We start from the raw sequence: 27,729 nt of genomic DNA, 5'->3' as shown, positions 1-27,729 counted from the left end.
GTGCCTGAAGTCATCTTAAAAAAAATGAAGAATGAAACTGGCATTGAACTCATTTGTCTTTGTCAAGAAAATACTTCGAACAATGTACAGTGTTGGTGGTACAGAGGCTACAGAGGTGGAGAAACAGTTATTTCTGTAAATATATCTGCATTTTTTTGCTCCATAGCCCTGCAATGACATCGAATGTGGTAAAACAGAATGGTAATGAGCACTTCAAACATCTGCATGCTTATTTTAGAGCAATTAAAATATTCTATCCTCTCCAGTGAGAAGAGGAGCAGGAAAGAGGGTGAAATTCAGAGTTTGCACACTCTAAATGTCTGCCCTAACTTGAAGGATGCAAATGCAGTCAGCTTTGAATGAATGAAGAAGGAATCTGGAGGAATGGCCCTTAGCTCCCCATTCATTCAGGACAACTCCAGTACTTTGAATAGTTCTGCACAAATATTTTTGCTTACAGCCCCTGCCTGACACCTTTGTGTCAGAGGGTTATTTCTTAGGGAGCAAATCTGGAAGGCACATTTACTCTGAGATCACCTCAGTGCTTCCCTCAAATCTGGGAAGCACCACTGCCACCGGGGAGTGCTCAGTGCTCTCTTCCTCATTTCCCAACCCCCTCACCCCCCCCTTTTTTTTTTTTTGGCATCATGAAATCAGAGTATTTACAGAAAAGCTTGTTCTTTTCCCTCTTCTTTGAAAGAAGGAGAGAGGAAGAATGTTTAGTAAACATGGATTAGGGAAGTGATTATAAAAATGCAAATTATTTTTCATAATACCAAATCATTTAAATAACCCCATACAGTCTCTCTTCAAGGGTGGGCACATTGTGTACTTCTTATTACTCATTACTCAGCCTGATGATTTGCCTCAGGATTAGCTGATACTAAAGTGCACTTTTTTTTTCTTCTCCCCCCCCCTCCCCCCCCGTTTCTGTAGATTATTCTAATTCATTTCATAATTTCCTTTTTCTCTGGCTGAAGCTAACTGAAGCCACATAATAGCTGACCCTATGGAAATAATACTGAATTTTCCTGCAGGATTCAGACACCTGCTAACAGGATCTTCTGAAGGAGGCTTATTGTATTTGCAAAGGGGCTTGTAGCACATTGTCTGTTTAAAATTGGTTTCATTTGCACTGGAGAATTGTAATGTATAAATAGTCTAAACATTCTGTAGCTTGCAGAAATGATCCGAATGCTTCTTGCTCCTCTAGTCAATGAAAACCAGGCTCTTTGGCAGCAAGTAGAGAACCACTTCAAATGGAAATGAAACAGAATTTAATAAGAACACATTATTTAGAATAATATACATATGTACATTTTTATACTGTAACTGCTTTACAGATCAGTTTCTAAGCTGGTAAATTAAAAGATACTGTTACATTGAAAGAGTTAAAAGAATGACTTTATTTTAAACTTTGAATGTCTTTTGCAATCTGACATATTGCATCTATTACTATCTATTACTTTTCATGGAGACCTTCTCTTGTAAAAATCTAGCCCAGTGAAAATCTTCCTTGCACTTTTTTTTTTTTTCTTTCAATTTTTTAAAATAAAACAAGCATGGGAGGCATTGTGGGCCTCTATGTCTCTCTGTGGGTCCTCTGTGTCTCTCCCACCCACTATTATAATAAAATGTATAGGCTTTATACTATGATTTTTAAGCTGTTTGACTTTTTGTATCCATAAATAAGGAAGAAAAAAAAAAAAAGAATGAAAAAGAGACATGCAAGAAACTATGACTTAAACAGAAGTAAAAGAAAAAAAAAAAGACAATTCAGAGCACCCAAAGTCTGAAGATAAGCTGCTATTTCAAGAAAAGCTGGTGCAAGCCTTTGGTATTTTTAGAGTTGTGGGCACTTCTTTTCAATATATAACAAAGAAAATTAAGTCCATTTTGTATTTTCAGATGCTTTGGTTTCCTGTTCCTGCATCTTCATATACATCTAGGAAAGAACAGATATAACAATAGTTGTACACAATGCTTCCTTTTTTTTTTTTTTTGTTAAAAAAGAACACTGTTGCAAACATATACGCAAACCAGCAATGCTAGACACAAAATAAAAAACACTTCTTTAGCATGAAAGATAGCTCCAAGGGCATATCTGTAACACACTGATATTTGGCTGAATTTTTAGTATGCATAAGATCTCCAGTTTTGAAAGATATAATTAGCGGCAAGACAGGTCTGAGCCATACATAAATGATGCCTTCCTGGCTAATATGGCACACCAGAATGCTGCCTTTTCAGTACAAATATTTCAAGCTGTTTGTATGTTATCAACAATTTTGCACTGAGCACCTGCTAAAGAGTAACAGTAATGATAGGCTGTCGGTGTACACAGCACAAACCCCATGCCAAAATGTCTGGCGAAGGTTTACATCCTCATTGCTCTTCAGCAGATGGCAGAGCAGAAATCTGTGCCATGGCAATGCTTGATCTGAGAGAAACAGTGCATATGAGAGGAGAGGGAGATGATGTAGATTTATCTTCATTTGAAGTGAAAATGCTACCTAAGTTACAATTTCCTCTGTCAGAAGAGTTTTGAGCTGTCAATGCTTATGAACAAGAACTGGCTAAACTTCTTGCTCATTAGCTTTTGTAGCCATTTTCTAATTTATTTTTATTTTTTTAATATGTGGAAAAAGTCAATTGTCCTCTTTGACAAAGGATTTATATTTAGTTTAAAAAACGTGCAAGGATGATAAAAAAAAATCAGTTTAGAGGAGTGTTTTTAATGAAATGATTGAATGTGCTACAGCCTTGTAACATCCTATGACAGTCTATCACAGAGATGGGGCATGGGATTTTCCTCAAATCCATATCTGATGTTTCCACTGGGATTCCTTGAGGAAGGAGGCAAATCTGCAAAAGACTGGTGCACTCAACAGCTAGTATCACCATAAGAACATAAAAATGACAACCCAGCTATCATCCCAGGTCTATTCTTTTGACCGCAATTAGATTTTCAGTCCCTCAGTTCAGCCCCAGGGGAGTTTAAGAGTTTTATTACTTTTCAGCAGTATTCTTACCTTTGAAGAGCTGGGGCATGGCTGAACTTTTTGCAGTTATTTAGAGCTCATTAGAGCTCAGAGGCATAGGTGCATGTGTGTGTGACTGAATGAAAAGGCTGATAAAAGCATAACAAAAAGTGTTAGTGAAAAGCTATTCTCAGAGTGTTATGTGTTGGTTAGTCTGAGAATTTGCCAGTACTGTAGCTGGGATTTATACAAAAAGAGATAGAAAATCAACTGACACTGCAGATTTTAGGTTCAAAGAGAGGATTTGAAAGATTCTCAGACAGTAAATCTGGGCATTAAACTATGAAATAATGTGTTTTCTACTTATTTTTCCTTGCCTTTTAGTTCTAATAAATTTTACAGCACTTCTAGTCAGGACCTCAGGGAATATGAGCAGAATGGTCACTTTCCCAGCAAACCAATTTGGCTGCCTTAACATCTATTCTTTTGCTTTTCACAAAGAGAAATTCCTGTCACAGGCAAAGTGCAGGCAAATCCTGTATCACGCTTCCCATGAGCATTGCTGGTTACTGTACAGAAGCCTGCATACTGAGTTCATGGAACCCATCGATAGGCAAATCACTACTTTGCACTACAGGAGTCTGAAATTACTTCCCCAGCTCCATTTCCAATTTTGTGATGTTTTACTTTTCATCATACTCAGTGCTGAAGCATCCTGCTGAAAATACAAGTATTAATTGTTCCAATTTATTCACTAAGAGTGCTCCTTCACTGCAGGTCAGGAATTGGAAAATTCGTCTTTCTAAGACAGTCTTTCAAAGCTGAGTCATTTACCCTTTATCATATTTAGCAGAACCTATCCTGGTCTTTTTAGTGGAAATGTTGCTCCTATGTTTCTTTTTAAAAATATTGTTAAATGAAGAGAACAGCAAAATGTGGTTATACAAACAAGTCCTTTACAGCTACAGAATTCATTTTGTGAAGCTTGAGTTGGAATATGAACTGGCACAAAGTTTAAGTTATCTTTACTTTGAACGCATTCTTTTAGTAGAGTCATACATCAGCGAGAAAGCTGAGAAGGGAGACATACAAGAGTAAGAAGAAAAAGTACTTTGTGATTGCTATTTCTTACATCTGGTCTAAAAAATCATCTTGATTCAAAGCGAGTAACTCCAAACAAAGTATAAACGTCAGTAGTAATTCGTTATTCGTTTCTCGCTAATCAGCTTGCTTTCACAAGCACGGTTGCATGTTTGCATACATAATTTAGATGCACAGTTGAAATTGTAACCTGCACAAAATTTTTAGTAGTGCAAGTACTGAATGGTAATGCAGCCACACAAGCATTGTGATTACTCAGCCAACTGATTAGTATATTTGCAAGAATGAGTATTTTCCATTTCAAGAATAAAAGAAATGTAACACAGTAAAAAATATGGAAAATGTGATAAAACAGGCTTGTTACCAAATAAAGTCTTGTGAGCTGTTCTTAATTTGTAAGACTGCCAATATTCAGAGCAGATTTGTGGTAGCTACACTGCCATGACAAAAACTTTACAGTGTATTCACTACTCTTATGCCAAGAGGTACGATGCAGTAGGTTTGAATAAAAACAGGACTAGCATCCCCTAGCTGGTAATTAACTCAGCAAAGGCATTTTCCTGGACTTCCAGGCCATGGTACTGCAGAACAATACTTATTTTGCTCTAAAAAATTAGTTAAAATCAGTTAATTAGTTAAGACATCAGCTACTCAGATAATGGAGCATTGCCTGTCAGTACTTCAGTGACCATTGCAAACAACCCTTGGTCATTGACCACCTGGCCAGTTTCAACAGTGCAAAAATACCCTAACTCTTCTTGGCACATGACTGGCATGTCTGGAAGCCGGGCTGCCAATTAAACTGCCTCAATTAAAGATGTAACCTGCTCAGTGGGAAATGCTGAGATCTCAGTGCTGTCAAACTGTAGCTACCCTCTTAAAGCATTTTGGAATTTCCCCTTGAAATTGTGTTTAAAGGTCTTAGCTTTTGTTCTTCATGCTTCGATAAATGTGGCATGATGAAATGGAAGGTTGGAGTCTGGAGGTAAAGTGGAAGTTGTATAGGAATTGTGTAGGATTGTATAGGAAATGGTGGAAGAACTGATGTAGCTCACATCTTTTTGCTTCCTTACCCCTTTCACTGGAATCAAACACCAACCACCAACATGCGAATTGTTCTGTCTCAAACATATGCAGAAGTCCTTGTCTTTGAGCTACCACGAGTGCACACAGGCTTTAACTTACTGTTGATGGTCCTGCTGCTGCTGCTGCTGCTCGGGAATATGCTGAATAACTTCATAAACTGTATTAAGCATATCCTGGCCTGGGACAGTGGCAGGGCCAGGAACAGATTGACTTGAAACCTAAAAGTAGCAAAGAGTGTTTCTGCTGTAATTACAAATGGGAAAAGGTTCAACAGAAATGAAACTGGTAATGTAACTTCTCTCTCTCTCTCACACTTTAACAACAGATCATCCCTTCTCCATCAACATTTTGGGCATGGATTTAACAATTTATTAGATCACATTTAATTCTGGGTAAATTTTCGTCATGTTTATAGTAATGTAAACAAAAGTCAGTTAAGATCTAAGAAGATTTAGAATGCAGCTTTTGCATTTAATATAGCAACTATTTTATATTACTATTCCACAAGTCAAGGAAGGAAAATTTAATAACAGAAGACAGAAGTAGGAGAATAGATAGTAAAAAATTAGAAAATATTTAGGGAAAAGGCTCAGTATAGAACTCCCACCATCATGTTAAAGTGAGAGAAATTCTCTCTAACTGTGAGAAATTTTCATTTACCATGACTCATACCTAGACTCATAATCCATAAGGATTTCTTTCCATATCCAACTTCCCATTCTTCATTATTTCCAATTTCTTATTTTTCCATTTTTTTGCTGACTAAAATGAATCAGCGGATCAAATGCTGACTATATCTGCAATGTCACAAATCTGAGTAGCTAAACCAGTGGAGCTTTTCCTGTTTCCTGAAATTGTGCTGCAGATTATAATGGATATAAGTACCTGTAAATCCACTCTGCTGTGGTCACCTCTCCTCCCTGACTTACTAAGGCTCTGATTCTGCAAGATACTTAAGCAGTGATCTGACTTTGTGATACGATCAGCCCTAGGGATATCAGAGGCTACTCAGGGCTGGTATGATTTAGGTTCTGAATTCTGTGTTTGCTAAGCCTCTTATTGTCACAAGCATTCACAGACCCAGTTTGGCCCCTCCATTTTCTAAAAGCTTTCTATTGCTGGTGCTGTAAAATTCTGTTCTTACACTGACTTTTACTATAGCAGTCTAGCTCTTCAGTGCCTATGTCAACCGTCTAATCCCAACAGAGAAAAGAGTTTATTACCTGTGGTTGTTTTTGTAATACATCATGTATGGAGAGAAATAATTATAAAAACAAAATAGCCTTGACTATCGATGAGCCCCTACATGATCATGTTTAAGAGCTGTCCCTTACCTGACCATCCTGATGCTTTCCAAATGAACAAGACTACTGCCAGAAATTTTCCCTAACAAACGGAAAGTTCTTGTACTTCCTTCAAGTTTCAGACTGTTGTCCCTAAATTCTGTAGGCTGATTTCTTCGTTTTCTTTGTCATTTTGCTAGAATCACTGAACCACAGGATCATAGAATGCCTTGTGTTGGAAGGAACCTTAAAGACCACCCAGTTCCAACCCCCTGCCATGGGCAGGGACACCTCCCACCAGACCAGGTTGCTCAAAGCCCCATCCAGCCTGGCCTTGAACACTTCCAGGGATGGGGCATCCACAGCATCTCTGGGCTGCCTGTGCCAGTGCCTCACCACCCTCAGAGTAAAGAACGTCCTCCTAGTATCTAATCTAAATCTCCCCTCTTTTAGTTTAAAAGCATTCCCTCTTGTCCCATCATTATCTGCTCAAGTAAAAGCTTGTTCATGTTTTTTATAAGCCTGCTTTAAGTAAAGAAAAGCTGCAATAAGGTCACCCAGGAGCTTTCTCTTCTTCAGGCTGAACAGCCCCAGCTCTTTCAGGCTGTCTTCATCGGAGAGGTGCTCCAGCCTTCTGATCATCTTCATGACCCTTCTCTGGTCCCCCTTTAACAGCCCCACACCCTTCTTGTTCTGGGGGTCCCAGACCTGGATGCAGCAGTCCATGTGAGGTCTCACAAGGGCAGAGCAGAGGGGGACAATCACCTCTGTCTCCTGCTGGCCACTCCTCTCTTCATGCAGCCCAGCGCACAGTTGGCCTTCTGGGCTGCAAGCACACACTGCTGGCTCATATTGAGCTTCTCGTCCACCAGAACCCCCAAGTCCTTCTCTGTAGGACTGCTCTCAATGAGTTCTTCTCCCAGTCTCCTCATTCACTTGGGATTGCCCCAACCCAGGTGCAGCACCTTGTACTTGGTCTTGTTGAACTTCAGCAGGTTCACTTGGGCCTATTTTTCTAGCTTATCCATCTTACACCACAGCAGAATAATGGTCAATAATAGTATCTGCACAGTCACAGTGCAAAGAAATAGCATACGTAGTAGAGATTTTTTCTGCCAGCAAAATGCTTGTGCTTAAGTCCTCCCTTGCAATACATGAAACTATTTTTACCAACAATACTTTAAATATCTCTTGAGGCTTTTCTGCACTGTCAAAGTTGTATGTTGTGTGAGCAACAATACAGAGACAAGGGAGAATGGTTCACTATTACTCATCTACCCAACACTAGTGATATTCTTTTACCATAGGGTAACTGAACTGACATTGTTCCATGTAGAGTTTGGTTAGTTCCCTCCTGCACCATGATGATACATGTATTGAACTGGAAACTTAGTAAAGAAAGAGAAAGCATTGAGTAAACAATAGTTACGAAAAGGGTGTCATAAAAGCAACTATGAAAACCAACAGAAATGAACTGGCAAAAGGATTCTAGTGCTGACATTTAGTACTCCTAAAGAAATAGAAAAAAAAATCAGTTTGCAACATAAAGTCACATACCCTAGAACCACTGGCATGATCAGGAATAGCAACAAATTCATAGATCCCAAAATCATCCAATGCACTTTCATGTCCTGAAGTTAAAATGAACAAACATGAAAAACATGTCAAGATGTAATATGAATCCAGAATAGACAGTTTAAATATGGATGGGAAAACTCATTTGGCCTAATTTCAAAACAAAACCAAAACAACAAACAGCTGAATATTGGATGTTTGGTCTACTTTAAACCACTTTAAACCACTGAGCTGGCATGGAGCCAGGCAGGGCAGCTGCACCACCAGTGTGCACACTGCTTGGTGATCCCCAGGGCCTCGGACCAAGAGCAGAGCCTCCAGCTGACCTCAGGTATCTGCCTGAGCACAGCTCTTGTCCAGTGGAGTTCTATGATACAAGCCCAATTATAATATTTCATTATGATCTCAAGATTGTGGTATTGCTTGGTGCCATCAGCATTCAGAAGTTTAGCTTTAATTTACCTGAACAGCTTGAGTTCAAGCCAGCAGGATGCATACTGGTGTGAACTCTACACGAGTTAAACCCATGCTGACCTGTTCTCCTTTTGCTTTTATCCTAAGAAAGCTAAAATAGAGGTGTACAGCCCAAGCTAAATGTAGTTCCCTTCCTTTCCTTCTTTCTTTTTGTACATAGAGATGCTATTTTTCAGTAAGAATGGATTTGACCTTATGCTCACACTTCTTTCATTAGCATTACCTGAAAACGTCTGTGCCTTTTTGTAATCAGCCTCTGGCCTAAAAAAACATAAACACGCTTTTTAATTTGATGTCACAAGCCAAGGAGAGAAAATTAATATGAAAAAGTGTAATTCTTGTAATGGAGTGGATTTCAAAACCAAAAAAATTTTTTTTTTTTGTACCTGCTCTGCAGCTTCTGTCGTATCACTGAAAAGAAGAGAAAACAGAAAAAATCATTCTTTATGTTCTAATATTTCAGAAGAATAGCCAGAACATGCTTAACTTTTACATACCTTTATGTGGCTGATACCTTTTCCATACGAACAGAAAGACCATAACTAGGATCAAAAATAATGAAATTCCAGTTATTACTGCAAGAGATGACAAAGATTTTCCTTTCTGGGCCAGCTTTTCCAATCCTGTATCAAAGAAGATGGGTACCACATTTAGTCTCCTGTTCTGTCCAAAGTGATATTCCAACAATGAAAAATGCATCTTTATAAATTCATAAAAAGCTAGTAAATAGGTATAATAGATATAAATTTTAGGTTCCTGTGAATTGGTAACGATTCCCCACAAATCATCTAAACTGGGAAAGGAATTACATGCATACCAGAAAAGAGTCCAGAAAAGAATGGTACCTAGAGCTAAATGAAGGCCTGTCAACATAATCCAGGAATTAGAACATCACAAAAAGTAAATGAATGTCTCTTAGTCACAGAGACTCTGAACTACAAAGAAAACAGGCAGCAGAACCTGTAGGTACTCAGGAAATCATGGGTGAACCAGGAGCAAGGACCAGGTCTCCACAGTGATTCCATCACCGTGGATTAACAGCAAACCCTCTCCTCTGCAGGTTGTTGTTATAGGGTATGGATTTCCACTCTGCCAGGCCAACAGACATGTCAAACAAATCACGAGGTGAGATAGTTTTTCCTTCTTCTAATAAAAATGCAGTCAGCTGGTTGTGTTTGTGTCAGACTGTGTTAGGAAACAGCAGGAGACTATCATGCTTTCAAAGCACTCTATTTGCAAGCCAAGACTGGAACGTGGTAGCTTCCAAAACTGACTTTCCAAAATGCAATGAATGCCATCCTGTCCCACACGGGAGTCCTGAAGGGACAGCAGGGTGTGTTTAGAGTCAGCAGAGATGCGACAATTTCACATACACACAATTATATGCCTCCCTGGTATATTTTACTGTCTGATAGAGCAGCCTGCATTTAGCTAGATGGTAGGGGAGATCCTCCCTCCTGGCACTGCAGCAGACAGAAGGCAACAAACTGCCTCATTTCTAGAGCTAGGGGGTGAGGTATCTGACTGTGCATGGCTCTTGGGCAGGGGAGCTCTACGATAAAATTGTGCACACCTCAGAAATTTGTAAAGTAGCTGTGGGCTGCACAGCATTTGAGTTGGCATTCAGACATCTGTGTCAGAGCCACCTCAATGGCATGTGGTGTGTCAGATGTGTTGCATCTTCTCATGGGGAGCATAAATGAGTATCTTTCCCTCTGCTTTGGTGTTTGGCTTTCAGTGGATCAGCACAGGTTCCTGTTCATATCAAAGTGCCTACAAAGTGCTGCTGTTCCTCTCCCTGTAGGTTATTAGGTCTTTGTGAATGGCTGGAGCCAGCACCTTGTATCTAACCAGCAGTCCTTGTGTTGTGTACATTTTCTACTTCATGCATGAAAAGATAATACGCTGGTCACCAGCACAACTGCTATTTGTCTCTCAGGTTGTCTGCCCTTACTTAAATAAATAAAATGAAATGTTTCATAAAGTGCAAATATCACAAAGGTAGTGGTGTGCAGGCAACAACACTGCAGAAACCATGTTTGATAGTGCCAAAGTTTGATTGACTTTGCTAATAGAATAAAGAATTATAATTACGGTGATCAAGCAAGCAATTCCTAGACTGAAAACTATCGGGTGAAAACGGAGAGTAGCTGGGGAAAAAATAAACCAGTGCAGATTATGTATAGCTGGAGTAGCACAGACTCAATGCTTTATGACAACTGATGGCTTCATCCATCCCACACTTGGGGTTGTTCAATATGCAGGAGACTGTGGGATAATTTTTGCTAATATGGCATTGCTAGCTCATTGAAGGCAGAAGACAAAATCGTCCAGGGGGCTTGCTGTGGGACCAAAGGTTAAGACAACAATATCTGTAACTCAACACAACTGCCCTCCTATCGTAGGGCTGCATACACCTCTCTTTCCCTCTGTTTATTCTTCATCTGCAACCCCTTGATATTGATACTTCTTTCAAGTAGTTTGTGCTGGATGGGAGGGAAATCATCCCCCCTGTAGGAGCTGCATAGTAGGAGGGACTAACTGAACTACTGGAGTTTTTTATAAAGGTTTTTACATCACTGACAGTCTGGTTATTTATAAAATAACCAGAATCTAATCAGAATCTAATAAATTATGTTTGCTTGTATTCATGCCTATATAGATACATGGGATTTCTTTCCTTTTTGGAGATACACATTAGCAGAACTTTTCCAGCAATATTTACTGATACAGCACAAGCAGAATATATACAATTAAATACACAAAAATATGTTGAAAACACCTACATAGAACTTGCAAAGACAGGAATTTGAAAGTTTGGAAATGCCAAGCATAGTTGCTTGTGCAGTCATAATTCCCACCTCTTGCTCTGAATGGTGTAGAATTTGTTAAATTAGAAGCCATGTCACAGTCCATACATGTGAATTAATGCTGTGTATTTGCCAGTGCCAGCTTTATTAACACAACTCAAATGTGCATTATTTAGCTGGATGCATTTCCACCTATGAACTCCTGTACTGCCTGTACAGCATCTACTATACATTACATATGTGTACATATCTACAGCATCTACTCACATTACATAACTCACATTACATAACTCACTGCCATTGTGCTGGCTTTGGGTGCACTGAGACATTTTGGCTATTGCATGGATGAAATGTGTGGATTTCAAACAAGATGCATCCCAAACATTCAGGAAAATAAATCTCTGCAAATTCACCATTTATTTTTTTTTTATTTCAATGTACCTCTTTCATCAAGAAACAAACAAACAAACAAAAAAAAAGAACTTGGAAAGACAGATGAGTCCTTAAAAATCCTTTTTAAAAATAATTATTTTAAATTTAGACTCAATAAATCTCATATCCACAAGCACATTTGTGCAGAAAACAAAGAAGCGGTCTTTGCATGCATTTAACACTCAAACTGACTCAGTTTGAGGAGTGAGAAATGACTTGTGTACATAATGAGATAGATTCTATTATTTTAAAACCTAGCTAGTCTTGGCCAAAAACAGACTGTGGTTAGTGCACTTTTTGATATAATTGTAATTTATTAATAAAATTGTTAATGATTTTTTGCATTAATTAGGCATCTGTTACTAGTGCTGTAGAGGTGAGTTTCAATCTGAAACTAAGGTTGGATTGCAAACTCTTCCAAGCCATTGATGTTCCTATTGCTGCTTAAATGGCATTTCCAGTGTTTTGAAAGGCACAGTCCAAGCTCTGTACCTAGGATTATAGGAAGAGGGAAAAGGCACATGGAAGAGAATTCATAGTATTTGTTTAATCCTATAAAATTTCTGTTAGTTCTGTAAATTCTGTTAAGCAGAATTTAGCCTGAGCAGGGTCACTGAGGTGGGTGAATTCATACCCTTTATGTTCAATCAGTGCTGCACTGCAACAGGTGGGCTCAACATCTGGATTTAGTGCTATCTGAATAAATATTTTTCAAGAAGAAATATCTGTAGAGGGGGGATTTTTTCCCCCAAATACACAGGATAAAATAGTTTTGAAAACTTTGTTTAGGTAAAATATTTGTCAGTTAGGAAATGTATGTTTTTAAGTGCAACTAAACATTAAGTTCTGGATTTTTCCTTCCTTTTGGGGCCTTAAAAGGAAATCTCAGCTGAATTTCTTATTTCTTACTGATGAATATACCATACAGCTTTCATGAACTTCCTGGGGAAATGTCTTTCTTATTTCTAATGACACATAGGTCTGTTCACGTTTTCTTTCTCCACTAACTGTAACATTTAAAATGCAGCATTCTCATTGCAAAATTGCAACCTGTCTTCCTTTCAGCATACTTAACCCCAAGGATTTGTGATGATTACATACCAGCTTGAATAATGGACATCTGCTCACCTTGTTTACTTTACTAACAAATGGCTGAGCTCTTTGTTCTGCACAAGCAAAATTGCTCTGTTAAATTTTCTAAACTGCAATTGATTACATCTTTTTGGAACAGTAATAGCACATGGTCCTTATCTGAAAAGACTTGTATTGATCCTTATTAATAAGAGTTATCAGAGTTCCTCAGTATCTTATTCTTAGCTGTGTGCTTCTGGAGTTTTCCTTAAAATATGCTTTGTTGCACTTTAACACGATCTGATGCAGGAACTGAGGTTATAAATTACAGGAAACAAAGGGGACGTGCTCAGCAGAACATAGTGGACAGTTCATAGATTGTTAAATACAAAAGCAAAATGTTTTTTACAAGCAGATTGTAATTCATTCATCATCACAGCTTGCATTATCACCATATGCTAAACTGAGGTTCTTATAATACCTATCTCCTCACACTGGGAAGATATTAAAGACCCTCACTGCTGTTAGTCTGTGACTGATCACTTTAGCCAGTGAGGTATGATTGAGACTCTCCCATGTACTGACCACCATGGGTCCCCAGGGCTCAAAACTCCTGAAAGGCAGAGAATGAGACAGTGAGCTTTGGACAAAATCTGCCCTTGGCAGGAAAGGCCAACCCTGGCACCCAGCAGATTTTTGCAATGTTTCCTCCATTTATTGTTATCATTTTTAAAAGCACAAAGTAAGAAACATAGTAAGAAACATAATTCTGCCATGGTAGTTGGTCATGATGAGGTTTGCCTACTAAGGAAGTTTTTCTACTCATGGGATAAAGCTCCAAATGTATTTGGAGTGTCAAATTGACACAAAACTTCAGTATCACAGGGGGTCTTGTCCCATGCTCTGACACACTGTGAGTAAAACCTTGATCCAATTGAATGGCTCAAATCCCTTTAACTACATTGTTAGAAAGACCTCACTTCACATGTATATTCTCTCTGTAAGAACTTTTTCCTCATGTTGACGCTCTCTTCAGATGCCAGCAGCAAGGAACCAATGTTCTTACCTGCAGAAGTAATGATCACCGTGAAGTGAGTTTCATCTCGTTTTCCAGTCACGTTGTTGAAAGCAAGGCACATGTAATCTATTGTCTTCTGGGACACTTTATCAGATACCACTTCCAGGTGAGGTCCGTATTTGATTACTTGAGTGGTGTTGTCATCCCTTTGAATCCATGAGTAAGTATTTGGTGGATTTGAATCTGCTGAGCAGTCAAACAGGATAGCTTCCCCTATGTCAACTGTGAACACTGCCCCTACATTCAGACCTTTGTCTGACTTAACTCTGAGTCCGTAAGGTCCATCTGCATTGAAAAAGAAAAAAGAAAGCATTGTGGAAAAATTAAAATAGAAGTACACATTTAAACGTTAGGTAAAAGCATATCTTTAAACTAGGAATCTTTAAACTGGACTAATCTTTAGAATGGCTGTCATTAGATTAAATTATTTCAATTAAAAGACTTTCAGTTCAATAATTTGATCTTTACCAGGTTTATCTCAGACTACACCCGCTTAATGCTGATCTAATCACTGTTCAGGGAAACAGCACAGGTCTATGCCTTGTTCAGTACCACAAAAATAATGAGAACTGATCACAGTTGGAAAAGTTGTGAAGTAAAGGAGCAATTTTTCATGTGCATGCTAGACCTTTTCTACTCAAATGCCAAAGTTATTGGTATTTGTAATCTCTCCACATATCTAAAGGTGAATAAAATAGCTTTGAAATACATAAATAGTCACTGTAATACTCAGCAGTATAATAAGTATTTGCACAACTATCCTAGAGGTATACTTAGAGGAGTGGGGTGTGCCTTAGATAACTTCATAAAATGTTTTCAATATATGCCTGCTAAAATAAATTTTAACCTTCCCCTATTTTAGTATGTTTCTACTGCTTTGACATTTAGGTTTCTTTGAAGAGGAAGCCCTTGTACCTTACAAGACAGATTTCTGAATATAGTTAGAAGAGACATATTGTCTAGCTGACATGTGCTCATTACTTAAATAATTGAGTAGCTACGTATTTTTAGGGTAATCTTCATAAGAAAATGGGAAAGAAAACAATATATTTAAGTATAGTAAGTGTTATTCCCATGCTATTTTTAATAGATTAATATATCATTTAGGATCTTTTTTTTTTTTTTTCCCCCCCATCTTTACATGTTAAAACCTATTTTTACAAGGATCTGGGTGTAGAAAATAATGTAGAGAATAAGAAATAAATTTAGTTAAATTAATTTTTAAATTATTTTTTCCAGTCAAAAGAACTGATTATTTTAATGCTGATAATTCCCAAAGGGCTTCCATGTGCAATCAAAACATACAGACCTACCACTGACAGATGCTAAAAGAAGCCAAAACACATTATACAGTATCATAGAAAAGTTCACCGAGGGCAGCACAGCAAGAAGACAGGTAACTCTATATTATGTCCATTTTAATGTGATCAAGTAATATTTCCACGTTCCTATGGTTGTCTGGAAGTATTAAAATAATGTATCTGTTTTTTTTTTTTTTTTTTTTTTTTTTTTTTTTGTGAAATTTGTTGTGATATGAAGATGAACGCTGGCTTCTTTCAGACTATATTTCTTATCAGGAAATTCAGGCTAATGTTAGATTTACTGGTAACATGTATCACAGAATCACAGAATCACAGAATTGTCTAGGTTGGAAGAGACCTCCAAGATCACTGAGTCCAACCTCTGACCTAACACGAACAAGTCCTTCACTAAACCATATCACTAAGCTCTACATCTAAACGTCTTTTAAAGACCTCCAGGGATGGTGACTCAACCACTTCCCTGGGCAGCCCACTTCAATGTCTAACATCCCTTTCGGTAAAGAAGTTCTTCCCAATATCCAACCTAAACCTCCCCTGGCGCAACTTTAGCCCATTCCCCCTTGTCCTGTATGCTTCTATTTATTCTCTGCCTTGTTTTATGAGAGTGGCCGCTTCAAGAGCATATAGCAAGCTGCACACAGGCTGTTTCAGGTGTGCTTTTGTGGTTTTCTTTCCCTATTTGTGGAGGTTTAGGAAAGAGAATGGACACTATGACACCACAACCTGAATTTTTTCAATTTTTAACTATATCTTCATATTTTACAACTTACAGTTGTCAAGAAGTCTATTTTTTCTACTTATGTCTTAGTGGTAAGATTTTTGCAGTCTCATTTTAAGGAAGACCCAGCATCGTGTGTGATATTTTGTTGGGCCATATAATACAGATCCACATCAGAATGAATTAGCTCTGCTCTGACCTACACCACAGGTGCCACGGAGAAGAACCAAGGCATTTCAAAAAATCTAGCATCTGAGATGAAGGGCTCCTTGTTCACAGGCTCCATAACTCCCGAGTCATTTGCTTTACTGTACCCAAGCGTCACTTCACACTATGATAAATACTTCTGGAAAGTGCAAACCTGTCACCATTACTTTAGTGTGGCTGAGTGCACCCCGACTGAAGATTTCTGTGTGTGTGGTGCCCAGTCACCACACTGGGCACCGCACACCGGGACTCGCCCCTTGCTTTTTGTATGGGAAAGGAGTGGGACATACAGAACTTTGACTTTTTCATAAACAAAACTAAAACCCCTCACGTTATTTATAGGAGGGAGTATACTTTTTTTTACTTTTCACAGTGATTCAGTGATTCCTCCTATCTGACCTTTCCGCTATTAGCTTTTATTTTCACCGATAATATAACCTTTGGCATATGTAAACAGATATTAATGGTAAGAATAGCTGACAGGCCTCTCTGCTCCCTCCCTATAGTGGGAGACTACTGCAGTCTGCAAAAGAATCAGGACTGAGTTCTGCTTTTGTACCAGTGCCATAGCAGTGCAGCGCACACAGCTGGCACTAACGCAGGACCACACTTTGGTATGAAAGCTGCAAATCAAAAGAAACAATGATTATAAACTCTGACAACTGCTGTTGCAAAAACAAACAAACAAACAAACAAATGAAATATTCAAATATTGTCAAAGTCTGAAAAACAGATTCACCTCAGTGAAGTCCATCCTTGAAGAAGTTACCATCAGATAATCCTTCAGAGTTTGGATCAGACAGTTGCCTCTCCTGGACTTTGCATACATCACTGTGATCCCTAAAGACTAGGTAGCTGAGGAGCATATGCAGCTTCAAATATGATTCTGATAAGCAAATAATCAGCATTCTCCTTTCTGAGACTAAATATTGTGGTGTAAATGCCTGAAGTAACTAGGAAAATAAAACTAACATTCACACTTTTAAGGAAAAGGTACAGCATTGAAGAGGCTTTCAGGGTAGGGCATAACTGCATTATCTGAGCATTCCCTAGGCTCCCAACCTTAGATGCTATCGTGCTGGGGAAACTTGGTGTGCTAGCTCTAAGGAACACCACGGAGCGTAGAGTGGAGTGGAGACACCACGGCTAGGCTCTGTAATCAGGTGGGGCCTCGATTGTTCTTGTGCACAAAGCTGCACTTTTTGCCACCCTAAGCCAAAGACCTGTCATGTTTTGACAAATGCTGTACCCTAGTGTAGTTTTTGCTCATTATAATATCATTATAATACCAAAACACACCTCCATCCCAAAAGCTACCCGCCTCCAAGGTGTGACCACCCCTCACTGAGCATGCGCTCTGAATTTCTCGGAGCCTATTACTTTAAACGGAAACGGGAAAACTTTACACCAATCATAACTAAGATATGCTTGACTAGAGCCACTCAAGCTCCACCTAAAAGATAGAAAATAATATAAATTGGCCCAAGAGAGAGGGGATGTTAGGGAAGATACCATCGTCAGGGGAGATACCATCCCAAGGACATACAACATCCTTAGGACCTCCTGACTCCTGGGATCAGTCGACGGGCTGAGCCTCTCTTCCCCCCCCATTGGGACGCCTTTGGGTGAGATCTGAATATTTGCTTATAAATCTCTATAGAGTCTTTGATCCTTTTAACGCTTTTATTTCTAGGCTGTGCACCTATAACACCTGTAACACCTAGAACACCTGTAACACCTAGAACACCTAGAACCCGCACCTAGAACCCGCACCTAGAACCCGCACCTAGAACCCGCACCTAGAACCCGCACCTAGAACCCACACCTAGAACCCGCACCTAGAACCCACACCTAGAACCCGCACCTAGAACCCACACCTAGAACCCACACCTAGAACCCGCACCTAGAACCCACACCTAGAACCCACACCTAGAACCCACACCTAGAACCCACACCTAGAACCCGCACCTAGAACACCTGTAACACCTGTGTATTTCATGCATACTAGCTTGCTTTTGCAGATAGTCACTATCACCGGCAATCCAAAAGAACCTGATTATCTGTTGCTGTAATAAACCATACTTGATTGCATTGTGATAGCTCTCATTAATGCAACTAGGGTGAGGGTGGTTATCCGTGATAGTTCAGTGTTCTGAATCTAACCAGACCCCCAGACGGTTAATGCATTGTTGGTGAATGTCTGAATGGACCCCCAGGTGGTTAATACGTTTTTGGTGAATGTCTGAGCGGACCCCCAGTTTTGGTGAATGTCCGACTGGTTCAGTACTCTGAATCCAACCGGGCCCGTAACGGTTAATCAGCTACACCCCTTTAACGCGACAAATATATTCTGGCTTCTGGAAGTCCAAAGGAATGAAATCCCTCTCGATTTATTAACTTCAACTCTATCACAGCAATACAGCTGTTCCTGTTGCAGCCTCCATGACAACAGTTTCTTCTTCTTGTCTTGAAATAACTTTTTTTTTTCTGGATCAAGCTACTGCAATAGCAATTGTTCTGTGGTGCATTATCATAACGGAGAAGTGGGAAAATATTAATGAGCAATGAAGAACAAAAACAACTTTTGATTCTCAGTAAAAACAAAACAAAGCAAAACAAACCAAACCATAATGCCTGCCTTCATGGATCACCCAGTTCTACTTCTTTCCTGTTTCATTCTCAACAGAAACAAGCCTCTCATCTCAGTGCAGCTAGTTAACTAAATGACTTGTAAAATAATAAATCACCTGTTCTGGGCAACAATTTACTGCTCTGTGGGAATATTTCCAATTGCTCCTATATCCATGAGACTGTTGTAGTTTCTAAGCAGATGGCAGGTATTTACTGTGAGTGACCTTTTTTTTTATCACTTACAGTAACTCCCCCGCAGCAATGACATATGGCACATGGGGATCCTGGGGCCTATCCCAGAGTGTTATTGACAACTGCTGGGTGGAAGACAAACCACCTCTGCAGGCAGAGGTTGGACGGGATTATGCAACTTGGTATAGCTCAGGAAGGAAGGCCCCAATTCCCATCACAAATTTGGATGTAGATTGTACTGCAAGCATTGTAGCCTTTCAGTATTGCATTATTTTCTCTTTATATATATGTATATTTCATATTTTAAGTTACACACAAAGAAAGCCCTTGATTCTGATGAAACAAAAAGTGTATTCTGAAAATATAACTATTTATATGATAAGAATGGACTGAACAGACAGTGCCACAGATTAATACAGCAGTCAGAAAGGTGGCAATGGTGCATTTGCAGCTTGCTTAGAGGTCATTTAAATAAACATCTTAAAAGAACACCATTACAAACCCTTAAAAATATTTCATAGCAGTGTCCTGCAAGCAATGATGGCCAAACGTGAGGCTATCATAGCCTGCTCTTCATGGCCTATTACAACTTTTATTTTGTGATGTTACTCATCTATTTTAGATCCTGATGTCTGTGTATGTAGCCACAGACACTTAAATGATAACTTTTGACTGAAGAGGTTACTCACATGACTAGCTAAGCAGTTGAGTATTGACAGGATCATGAAATTGGGTTACCAGATGTTCAGAACAGGAATGTCCAGGTGGGCAGTGTTCTTATCATCACAACTATGGTTTACAATTAGCTTGTTGAAAAATTATCTTTCACAGAGATGAGGTGCATTGAAGAATAAGGTATATTTGCAAAAAGACTTATTTTCTTTTATCAAGCTAATATGTCTGAAAAAAATATAGCTGGGTTTCCGGTACAGAAATATCTCATTGTATAAAACAGACAGTTTCAAAATATGCAGAAGATGGGCACTCTTTCTGGGCTTCAGCTTTTCCTTAATTGTAGACTAATTGTAAAGACTTCCTAATAATCTCATTTCACTTACAGTAAACCATTACAGTTTCCACAGCTGCTGCTTCTTGGAGAACCTATGCAAATCAACAGTAACAGCAACAAAATAATAAATGAATTTGAACTGAAACCTAAAGTGTCTCTGAACTTTGTAAGGATCAGTATGGGATCTTAAATGGCACAAAAGAAACCTTGGGACTGTAGGACTGAAAAGGATGTTTTGTACCACTGAGGTCAGCCTTCCACTACAGTAAACTCTCACAGTACTAAATCCCATTCATACATTTGTCAGTCCATGGCAATAGCAACGTGCACAGCTCTTGCAGAACCTCCTTACTCCAACAGCTAGAAAACATCTAGATGGAATTTCCTCCTAACTTCTAAACTAAATCTCCCCTCTTTTAGTTTAAAACCATTCTAACTTATTCTATCACCACACCCCCTGACAAAGAGTCCCTCCAGCTTTCGTGTTTGTCCCCTTTAGGTACTGGCAGGCCACATAAGGTCTCTCTGAAGCTTTCTCTTCTCCAGGCTAAACATTCCCAACTCCCTCAGCCTGTCTTCATAGGAGAGGTGCTCCAGCCCCCTGGTTACCCTTGTGGCCCTCCTCTGGACTCTTTCTAATAGGTCCTACAAACAAGCTTATTTTGAATGCAAGCTCACATATAATGTTGACTCAATAGTTTTCTGCCTCTCTTCCATAGTTAGAGGCACTCTTTCCAGCCAGATCAAACAAAGGTAATTATGAATACAAAGGTAATTATGAATATTTCATATACTCACAATATATGGTTGGTGCAATTTGCTCACTTTCCATTGCACTGACAGGGTTGGATACCAAACAGCTGTAATTCCCAATGTCCTCTTTTACAACAGGAACAATTAGAAGTGTAGCATTGTTTGATGAAAAGATATAGTTAGGGCCAGCATGTAGAGGCTTCCCATTTTTCATCCACTGGTAAACTACCCTCGTGCCTTTTCCCACGGTACATTTTAATGTGATATTCCCCACGTACTCCACTACCCCAGAAGATGGCTCAGTCTGCACAATCGGCTGCGTGACAGGAACTATAAAATAAAGAGATATGAAGAGTTATAAAAGTGACTAGCCAGTACATTATAGTCCTCACTGCTAAGACAACGCAAACACCAGTCATCATCCTCGCCAGAAAGTATTGATATTTCAAATTGTATTTGTTAAATATGGTTAAAGGTTGAAAAAAAGAATGTCATACTCTCAGCTGGTGACTGTAAGAATTATTCCAGTACTTAAACAAAACTGGGCTATTTATATTACTGGTTATGTGACAAAGGCTGCAGTTGGGTATACTGGGGTCTCCAGCTCTGGTCCCATAAGCAAATCCCTGTGGCCACAGCAAAGAAAAGAGCGCAAAGGATGACATTGCCCACAGTAAGTGACTTCCCCAACAGTGCTGCCTGCAGCTTGGCTGGCACCAGGACCCACTGAAACACACTGGCAGCCCAGTTGTGAGGATGACTGCAAACTGGCATGGGCGTGGGAGTGAAATGGCAGCTGCAACTTTATCACGTTAACGTCTCATTCATTTAATTGTTTCAAGCCAAACAGCTATAGTGCTCCCTCCGTATAATCCATAAACTGCAGTTCATTGAAAATCGATATGTCCTTATCACTGATAGCATAATGGAGCCTTATGAAATAGTATTTCATATATTTGTCATATTATTTATTGGTTTCTAGATTCCTTAAATGTTTTACTTATGATCAAGAAATATTAGTCAGTACATTAGCTTGTTTAAAGATGACTTATTGCAGCATTCCCTCCAGCAGAAGTGGAAAATAACATAACAATAATTGGCATTTATTCATGCACAGTTGGTTTGAATAATGCACTATCATAACTGGATTCCAAGAACCAGTACTTGAACACTACAGAAATTTTACTCTCAAAATGAAGTTGTTATGTTTTATGAACTTACCATCAACAGCTACTTGAATCTTTTCACTGGCAGCTATTGTTCCATTTCCACGGACATTGACTTTTACAATATAGTTGCCCTCATCACTGATACGTAATGGATTGATCATCAAAGATGCATTAGGTGGTATGAGGGTAAACTTGTGCTGATATTCCAGGTCTGGTACTACTGTCTGGTTTACAGAGCCAAGCAAGTATTTTGGATTACTTTGAGGCCTCTCAAACAGCCAAATTATTTGGATTTCACAAGCTGTAGTGTTGAAATTGTAGTCAACAGTAAGCTGGAGAGGTTGCCCCTCAATACCATGGATAGTATGAGATGGTACTGTCAGCTTCAAGGCAGAACAAATACCTGCATAAAAATGAAAACCAAACAAATAAACAAACCCAAAACACAAATGGGAACACTGGAAGAAACAAATGAAAAATTCTCACAGAGAAAAAATTCTCAGAGATGAAAACTTTTTTTAAATTTTTTTCTTTTTCTTTATGGTTATGATTCAGATTTCAAGTAAGAAATGGAAAAACTCTCCTTCACTTCAGTGGAGTAGGATCTAGTTGTAGAGCTCCAGCTTTGAAATACAGGAAAAGCCAAAGCTGGAAGGATATTTATGATTTCTGGTTAATTTATTTTTTTCAGTTTTTGCAAGTTTGACGAAAATGGAGAAAGATGAATTTACCTTAATGTTTAAAATCCTTTTACTTCCTTATACTTTCAATTTGCAGAGCTCCTATTGTCTAATAGTCTTCAACTGCAAACTCAATTCTGAGGATTTTTTTGTGTGTGTGTTTATTCAGGGAGAACTTTGTTACTGTCACTTTGCCAGTTATACTGAGAAATCAATGAAAAATCTAAGAAGGCCCGCTTTCACAGATTAGTGTGATTAAAATGACAGCAATTAGTCATCACTGTTGTCTGTACTGTACCCTTCAGACTAAATTCAAGAAAGATTACTAATCTTGTAAGAAAAAGCAAGAATTAAGGTTTTCCGTTGATATGCGCAAAAGCAAAATTTCCAGTCCCCTGATGTCCTCCAAGAGCACTGCCTCCTTCAGGGTGCAAAACAGCCACCCACCCTTCAGTTAATCACCAGCTTTCCCAGGCTTTATTTTAGAACCATTTTTCATCGTGTCATTCTCATGAAGATTTACAAAACATTATTAAAACTTTGCCCTTAGGACTGTGTGATCAATTTCCATGCGAACTTTTCCACGGTACTTTCAAGCACAACAATGGTGTGAAGCATTGCCATTAACGAATTGATTTCCCAACACCATTATAATTGATAAGACTTCACAGATGAGGAATTGAAGCACCGAGAAAAATAGCAGCAAAAATGTCCACTAATTTTGGATCATCAATTTGAAATATTAATGACTGTGTTTTTCAAAGCACACACAAACAGCTTTTAATATGTTTGAGATGTAACTCCTATTGACTTCAGTTGCATCTTTGAGAGATCAGTAATAACATGTTGATAAATCTGGTTTAAGTAATCTGTCCACCACTGTGTAGGAATGTGCTGGAAAGAGAACGAATGTGCTTCCCAAGGACATACGTTGTGCTCACACCGTGCACCAGTTATTCTGAATATCTGTAACCAGGTAACTCTCCTGCTGCAGTACAAGCACCCTCCACCTGGACGGTATCATTGATATAATTTCCTCAGTTAGATAACAGGAAAATATAAAAATATCAATTCAGGTGAACAACATGACATTTGTATATCTTTTGGGATGAGAATCTCCAGATTTCACTTCATGGCTGTTTATGACAAGCTAATAGAGAAAACTAGAGCTGTGTATCAGGGCAGGGACATGAAAAGAGGTTGGGGGCTACAGCTGTAGCTGGGGAGTGTGTAATGCCACTAATTAATGCTAGAGACCCTCTGGAAGGGCATGACAAGCAGCAGAGTGGGGATGTGTGAGAGAGGACTGGCTGGGGGTAGCTGGCAATGTTGTCCATGTGGCCGAAGGTGCTGCAAAAAAAACACCTCTGAGATACTGACTGTATTGCAGGAAAAACACACGTTTGCTAAGAAACCTCTGGTTGTATACCCTCTGTTCAGCAGCTACTGATTTTTATAGTCAATGAAAAAGAGGGCTACAAAGTCTACAAAAAAAACCAACTCATTGTGTAGCTGGCTCCCCTTTTCAGAAAGCTGAACTCAACTTCACTCAGCTTTGGAAGATGGCTCACAGCATTTCTGAAGGTATGGCAGGGAAACCAAAGGAAAACAGCTTGGTGCAGCTACAGGGTAGAAAGCTATGGGGTAGAAAGCATATAGCTACATGAAGATGTCGAAATCCCTTAGCAGAAAGACTCACAAACCCACTTTCTCAGGGGCTAAAGAGAAAGCAGGCAGAGGATTTCGAGTTGCACAGACACTGAGGTGGAAAGTACATTAGAGGGTCAGCTGAGACGGGAGGAGAATGGGACAAAAAGGGAGGAAAAGTGTAGAAAAGATGCAGAAAGACTTAAGTGGAGGATGCACAGGAGCATGTTAAACACATGCTTAGCTTTTTCCAGATCATAAACCTGAAAGAGCTGAAGTACAGGAATTGAAGCCTCTTGTACTACTTCTTTTAAATATATTTGTGGCCTGATTTTTTTTTTTTTAAATGTTGCTCAGCTCTTAGGACTAGCTAGATTCTAGTTATTGGGAGATGAGTTTTGCTGGTTATTGTAACATTTAACAGAAGTGATTTCCCTTCCTGCAAACCTTACAATGCAAATCAAACTGCTGCTATCCATTTAAGAGAATAATTCCTCAATAATAACATCCTTCACAAAATATTTAATGTTGAAAATACATTACATATAACCAACTAATACACCTCATTTTTTTTTTTTTTTTTAATCTCTTTGAATGAAGTAAGAAAGATCTCTCACAGATACTGGGAAATCTGTAAATGGTCAATTAAGAGATCTGGCCATACCCTTCCTCACTAAATGCATGACACTGCTCACTTTTGGGGTTTATCTAGCTGCCAGTAAGTGATCGTGCTGTAGGATAAGAAGCCAGTAACAGCTGCAGTGGTAATCATAAAATATGTATTACCATTGATACTTCTCACAGATCTGTGCAAAAAAGGAGCAAGAAACAAACAGGTCCAGTGAGCAGGATAACTGGGGACACCAGTACAAAAGCTATCACCATCACAGAAGAAAATACAGAGAACTGCATCTGGAAATTTTTATTTCTTCTTGGTTAAAAATGTGGGAATAGAAACCTTAAAAAGTGTTCAGCCTGGATGCATGTAATTCATGGGGAAAAGCAGCTCCATTTAACACTATGAGCTCAGTTAGGAAATTCTTTTAGCAAAGATGGGTGAAGGTGAGGGAAGAAGCCCTGTTTCCCCCTTGCCAGCTATCCTGTCATTCATCAGGGAGTGGTTTTAGGTGATTTCAGGCTTTGCTGTCCCCTCTGGCTCTGCTGGGGTGGCTTCACAGGGAGCCATGGGCAGGTGGGAGCTCCCCACGGCTGGCAGGCTGAGCCTGAGGCTCAGAGGTGTCACTGGGCAATGGCCTTCTGTCAAAGGGCCTTACGGGAGCACTGCTGGGGGCTCCTACTTTAACGAAGATCAAATCTTTTGCAATCTGGAATATTGGACTAATTTCCTATGTTTTCATTTTTAGTTAAATTTAAACTGAAGACTTATGACTAAACCTTGAATTAATGTTAATAGTAAAAACAAGTTGATGTCCTTTTACGTCTTTCTCACCAAGCACAAATTCCATGTAACTCAAACTTATTCCTATAGTTTTCTAAATATGCTACAACACACATTTTTCAGAGAGGATGGAATTCCCCAAAACAGGTTCTGTTTTACTCATAAGCCAAGTGGGTTGTACAAAAATGACCTCCATTTGGAGCCCAGTGTTTTGCTTCCATCTCACCCTGCTGTCATCAGTATTAGCAAGCACAACAGTATCATTATTGACACAAAACAAGGACTGCAGCTTTAGTTTAAATAAAAAACTATGACATAACTTTTGAGTTTACTGCGTAAACTGAAACCTGCTTAGCGAGGTTTTATTATTCTCTGAATTTAACATGCCCATCTCCTTGTCACAGTGAGTTTGGATTCTCAACTAAGTTTTACTTAAGTGTTCATTTAGCTCCCAAGCTCTCCAAAAACCCTCAACTTGGTGTAAGATGTCATCAGGTATGCGGCAATAGTTTTGACACTTTTTGCAAATAAGTTCATTTGTGGAAAAAAAAAAAAAAGAGTGAGAGAGATATAATGGACCAGGAAATCTGCTACTCCTCTACCCCTTATTTCTCAGGAATGCTCTTCCCAAGGTTGGCATTTTTGTCCAAGAACAAGTTCTACTGAGCTTCATTACTTGACTTGATTCTGCCCTCTGAGGTCAATGTCTTCAGTGGTCTTTGTGTCATGCCCCCACTGCATTGGATTTTTGTCGTTACTAAAAGTACAAGGTACCCATTTCCCATAGGAGGAGAGGTTTATACCTGAGTAAGACTATCAGAAGAAACTTGCTAGTGAACAACAATGTACTCCAAAGCATTCTGTTTGCATGCCAATATCTCTTGCAGAATTTTAATCAGAAATGTCCAACAAAGTAGTAATGTAGATAAAGAAGTGAATATTCACCATATTCTTATCGAAAGGGTTTTTCAGTTTTAAAGAAGTCTGATACTCTTCATAAGAAAGTGCAATTGTTAAGAAGCCAAAGCTCTCGACAAAGTGTTTAGCTCAAAATCAAGGAAACTAGGTGACCGTATATGAACTTAGTGAAAAAAAAGAAAAAAGAAAAAAGAAAAAAGAAAAAAGAAAAAGAAAAAGAAAAAAGAAAAAAGAAAAAAGAAAAAAATCGCCCATATTAGTAAATTAGTAAAGGACATATTACATTTGTAATATATATTACCTCTGGTGATATTTACAAAAACAATTAAATACAGAGATTTAAATTACAAGATTTTGCAGAAATACGACTTTATCTAACATTTGACCACAGGATCTTCCTGTAAAAGGGCACAGAACATCTGTTTTTTATCAAGTGCACAGATAGCAAATGTACAATTATGAAAACTGTATCCAAATATTGAATAAATGTAATGCAATGAATGTCTTGAATAAATGCAAGACATTCTTCAGCTGACTGAAAGCTTAATTTAGTTTTAGTACCAAGTACATTTAAATATTATATATAAATTTTAGGTATTAACTACAAGTCATCATAATAAACAGGAAAATACCATATCAGCTCTGTCTGAATATTATAAAATTATAAAGAGATGTGTAACATCTCTGTAAACTTTGGTTCAGAACCTGTCAAGCCTTACTTGATAAAAAGAATGCACTTTGTATATCTTACTTAATAAAACATGACAATATATTTTTCATCAATGTGCATGTTTTATTTACGTATTATGTATAGCACTATTTTTTGTCAGTTTCTAAAAGTTTTAGCTTAATTCATGAAACAGAGTAACATGATCTGATTAAAAGCTTTTAGGCTACGTTCTTAAAATAATACATCTGACAATATAATAGAAATATCTTCAAATTTATGAGTATAAAAGCAAGCCACACTTCCACAACGAAAATCAAATATAATTCATATGGTTTCTTACCTACAAGCAGAAAATATATTTTGCACTGTAAGTCACAAAATAAGTTGGCTAAAGGGCTCCATGAAAGCATCCTGCCCCATACAAACACCACCTTCTTCTCAGTGCTAACTCTGAGCTTGGACCAGCAGCTGCAGGTTTATTTGCAAGGAAAATCAGCAATGAGTTAACAGGCCCTATCCTGTC

At 38.6% G+C, this 27,729-nt stretch overlaps 1 protein-coding gene across 2 annotated transcripts; it reads right to left on the bottom strand.

The window, feature by feature from the left end:
- Positions 1-1,260: 1,260 nt before the first annotated feature.
- HEPACAM2 (HEPACAM family member 2) lies at positions 1,261-27,729 on the bottom strand. 2 transcript variants are annotated; one of them, XM_072033634.1, is made up of 10 exons: positions 27,547-27,725; positions 21,945-22,295; positions 20,769-21,053; positions 13,880-14,176; positions 8,998-9,123; positions 8,887-8,911; positions 8,724-8,761; positions 8,009-8,082; positions 5,268-5,386; positions 1,261-1,945 (listed from the first exon to the last, which is right to left on the bottom strand). In XM_072033634.1, exons 1-10 carry the CDS (start codon positions 27,614-27,616, stop codon positions 1,936-1,938), a joined length of 1,395 nt encoding a protein of 464 aa, XP_071889735.1. In that variant the 5' UTR covers positions 27,617-27,725; the 3' UTR covers positions 1,261-1,935. The 2 variants fall into 2 exon arrangements, with proteins under 2 accessions (XP_071889735.1, XP_038031319.2); XM_038175391.2 differs by lacking the exon at positions 1,261-1,945 and having other exon boundaries at positions 5,264-5,386; positions 27,547-27,729.

Source organism: Anas platyrhynchos, chromosome 2 (genome assembly GCF_047663525.1).
Source record: "Anas platyrhynchos isolate ZD024472 breed Pekin duck chromosome 2, IASCAAS_PekinDuck_T2T, whole genome shotgun sequence".
Classification (NCBI taxonomy): Eukaryota; Metazoa; Chordata; class Aves; order Anseriformes; family Anatidae; genus Anas; species Anas platyrhynchos.
This window is presented reverse-complemented; position numbering and strand designations above follow the sequence as displayed.

Bases quoted from the DNA above. Each gene is read 5' to 3' on its own strand.
- HEPACAM2 (XM_072033634.1), bottom strand. From the start codon at position 27,616: ATGCTTTCATGGAGCCCTTTAGCCAACTTATTTTGTGACTTACAGTGC. The intron at 14,177-20,768 runs GTGAGTATATGA...TTTTCAATGCAG, and splicing joins AATTGCACCAACCATATATT to ATGGACCTTACGGACTCAGA. The intron at 9,124-13,879 runs GTAAGAACATTG...TCTTTGATACAG, and splicing joins GGTGATCATTACTTCTGCAG to GATTGGAAAAGCTGGCCCAG.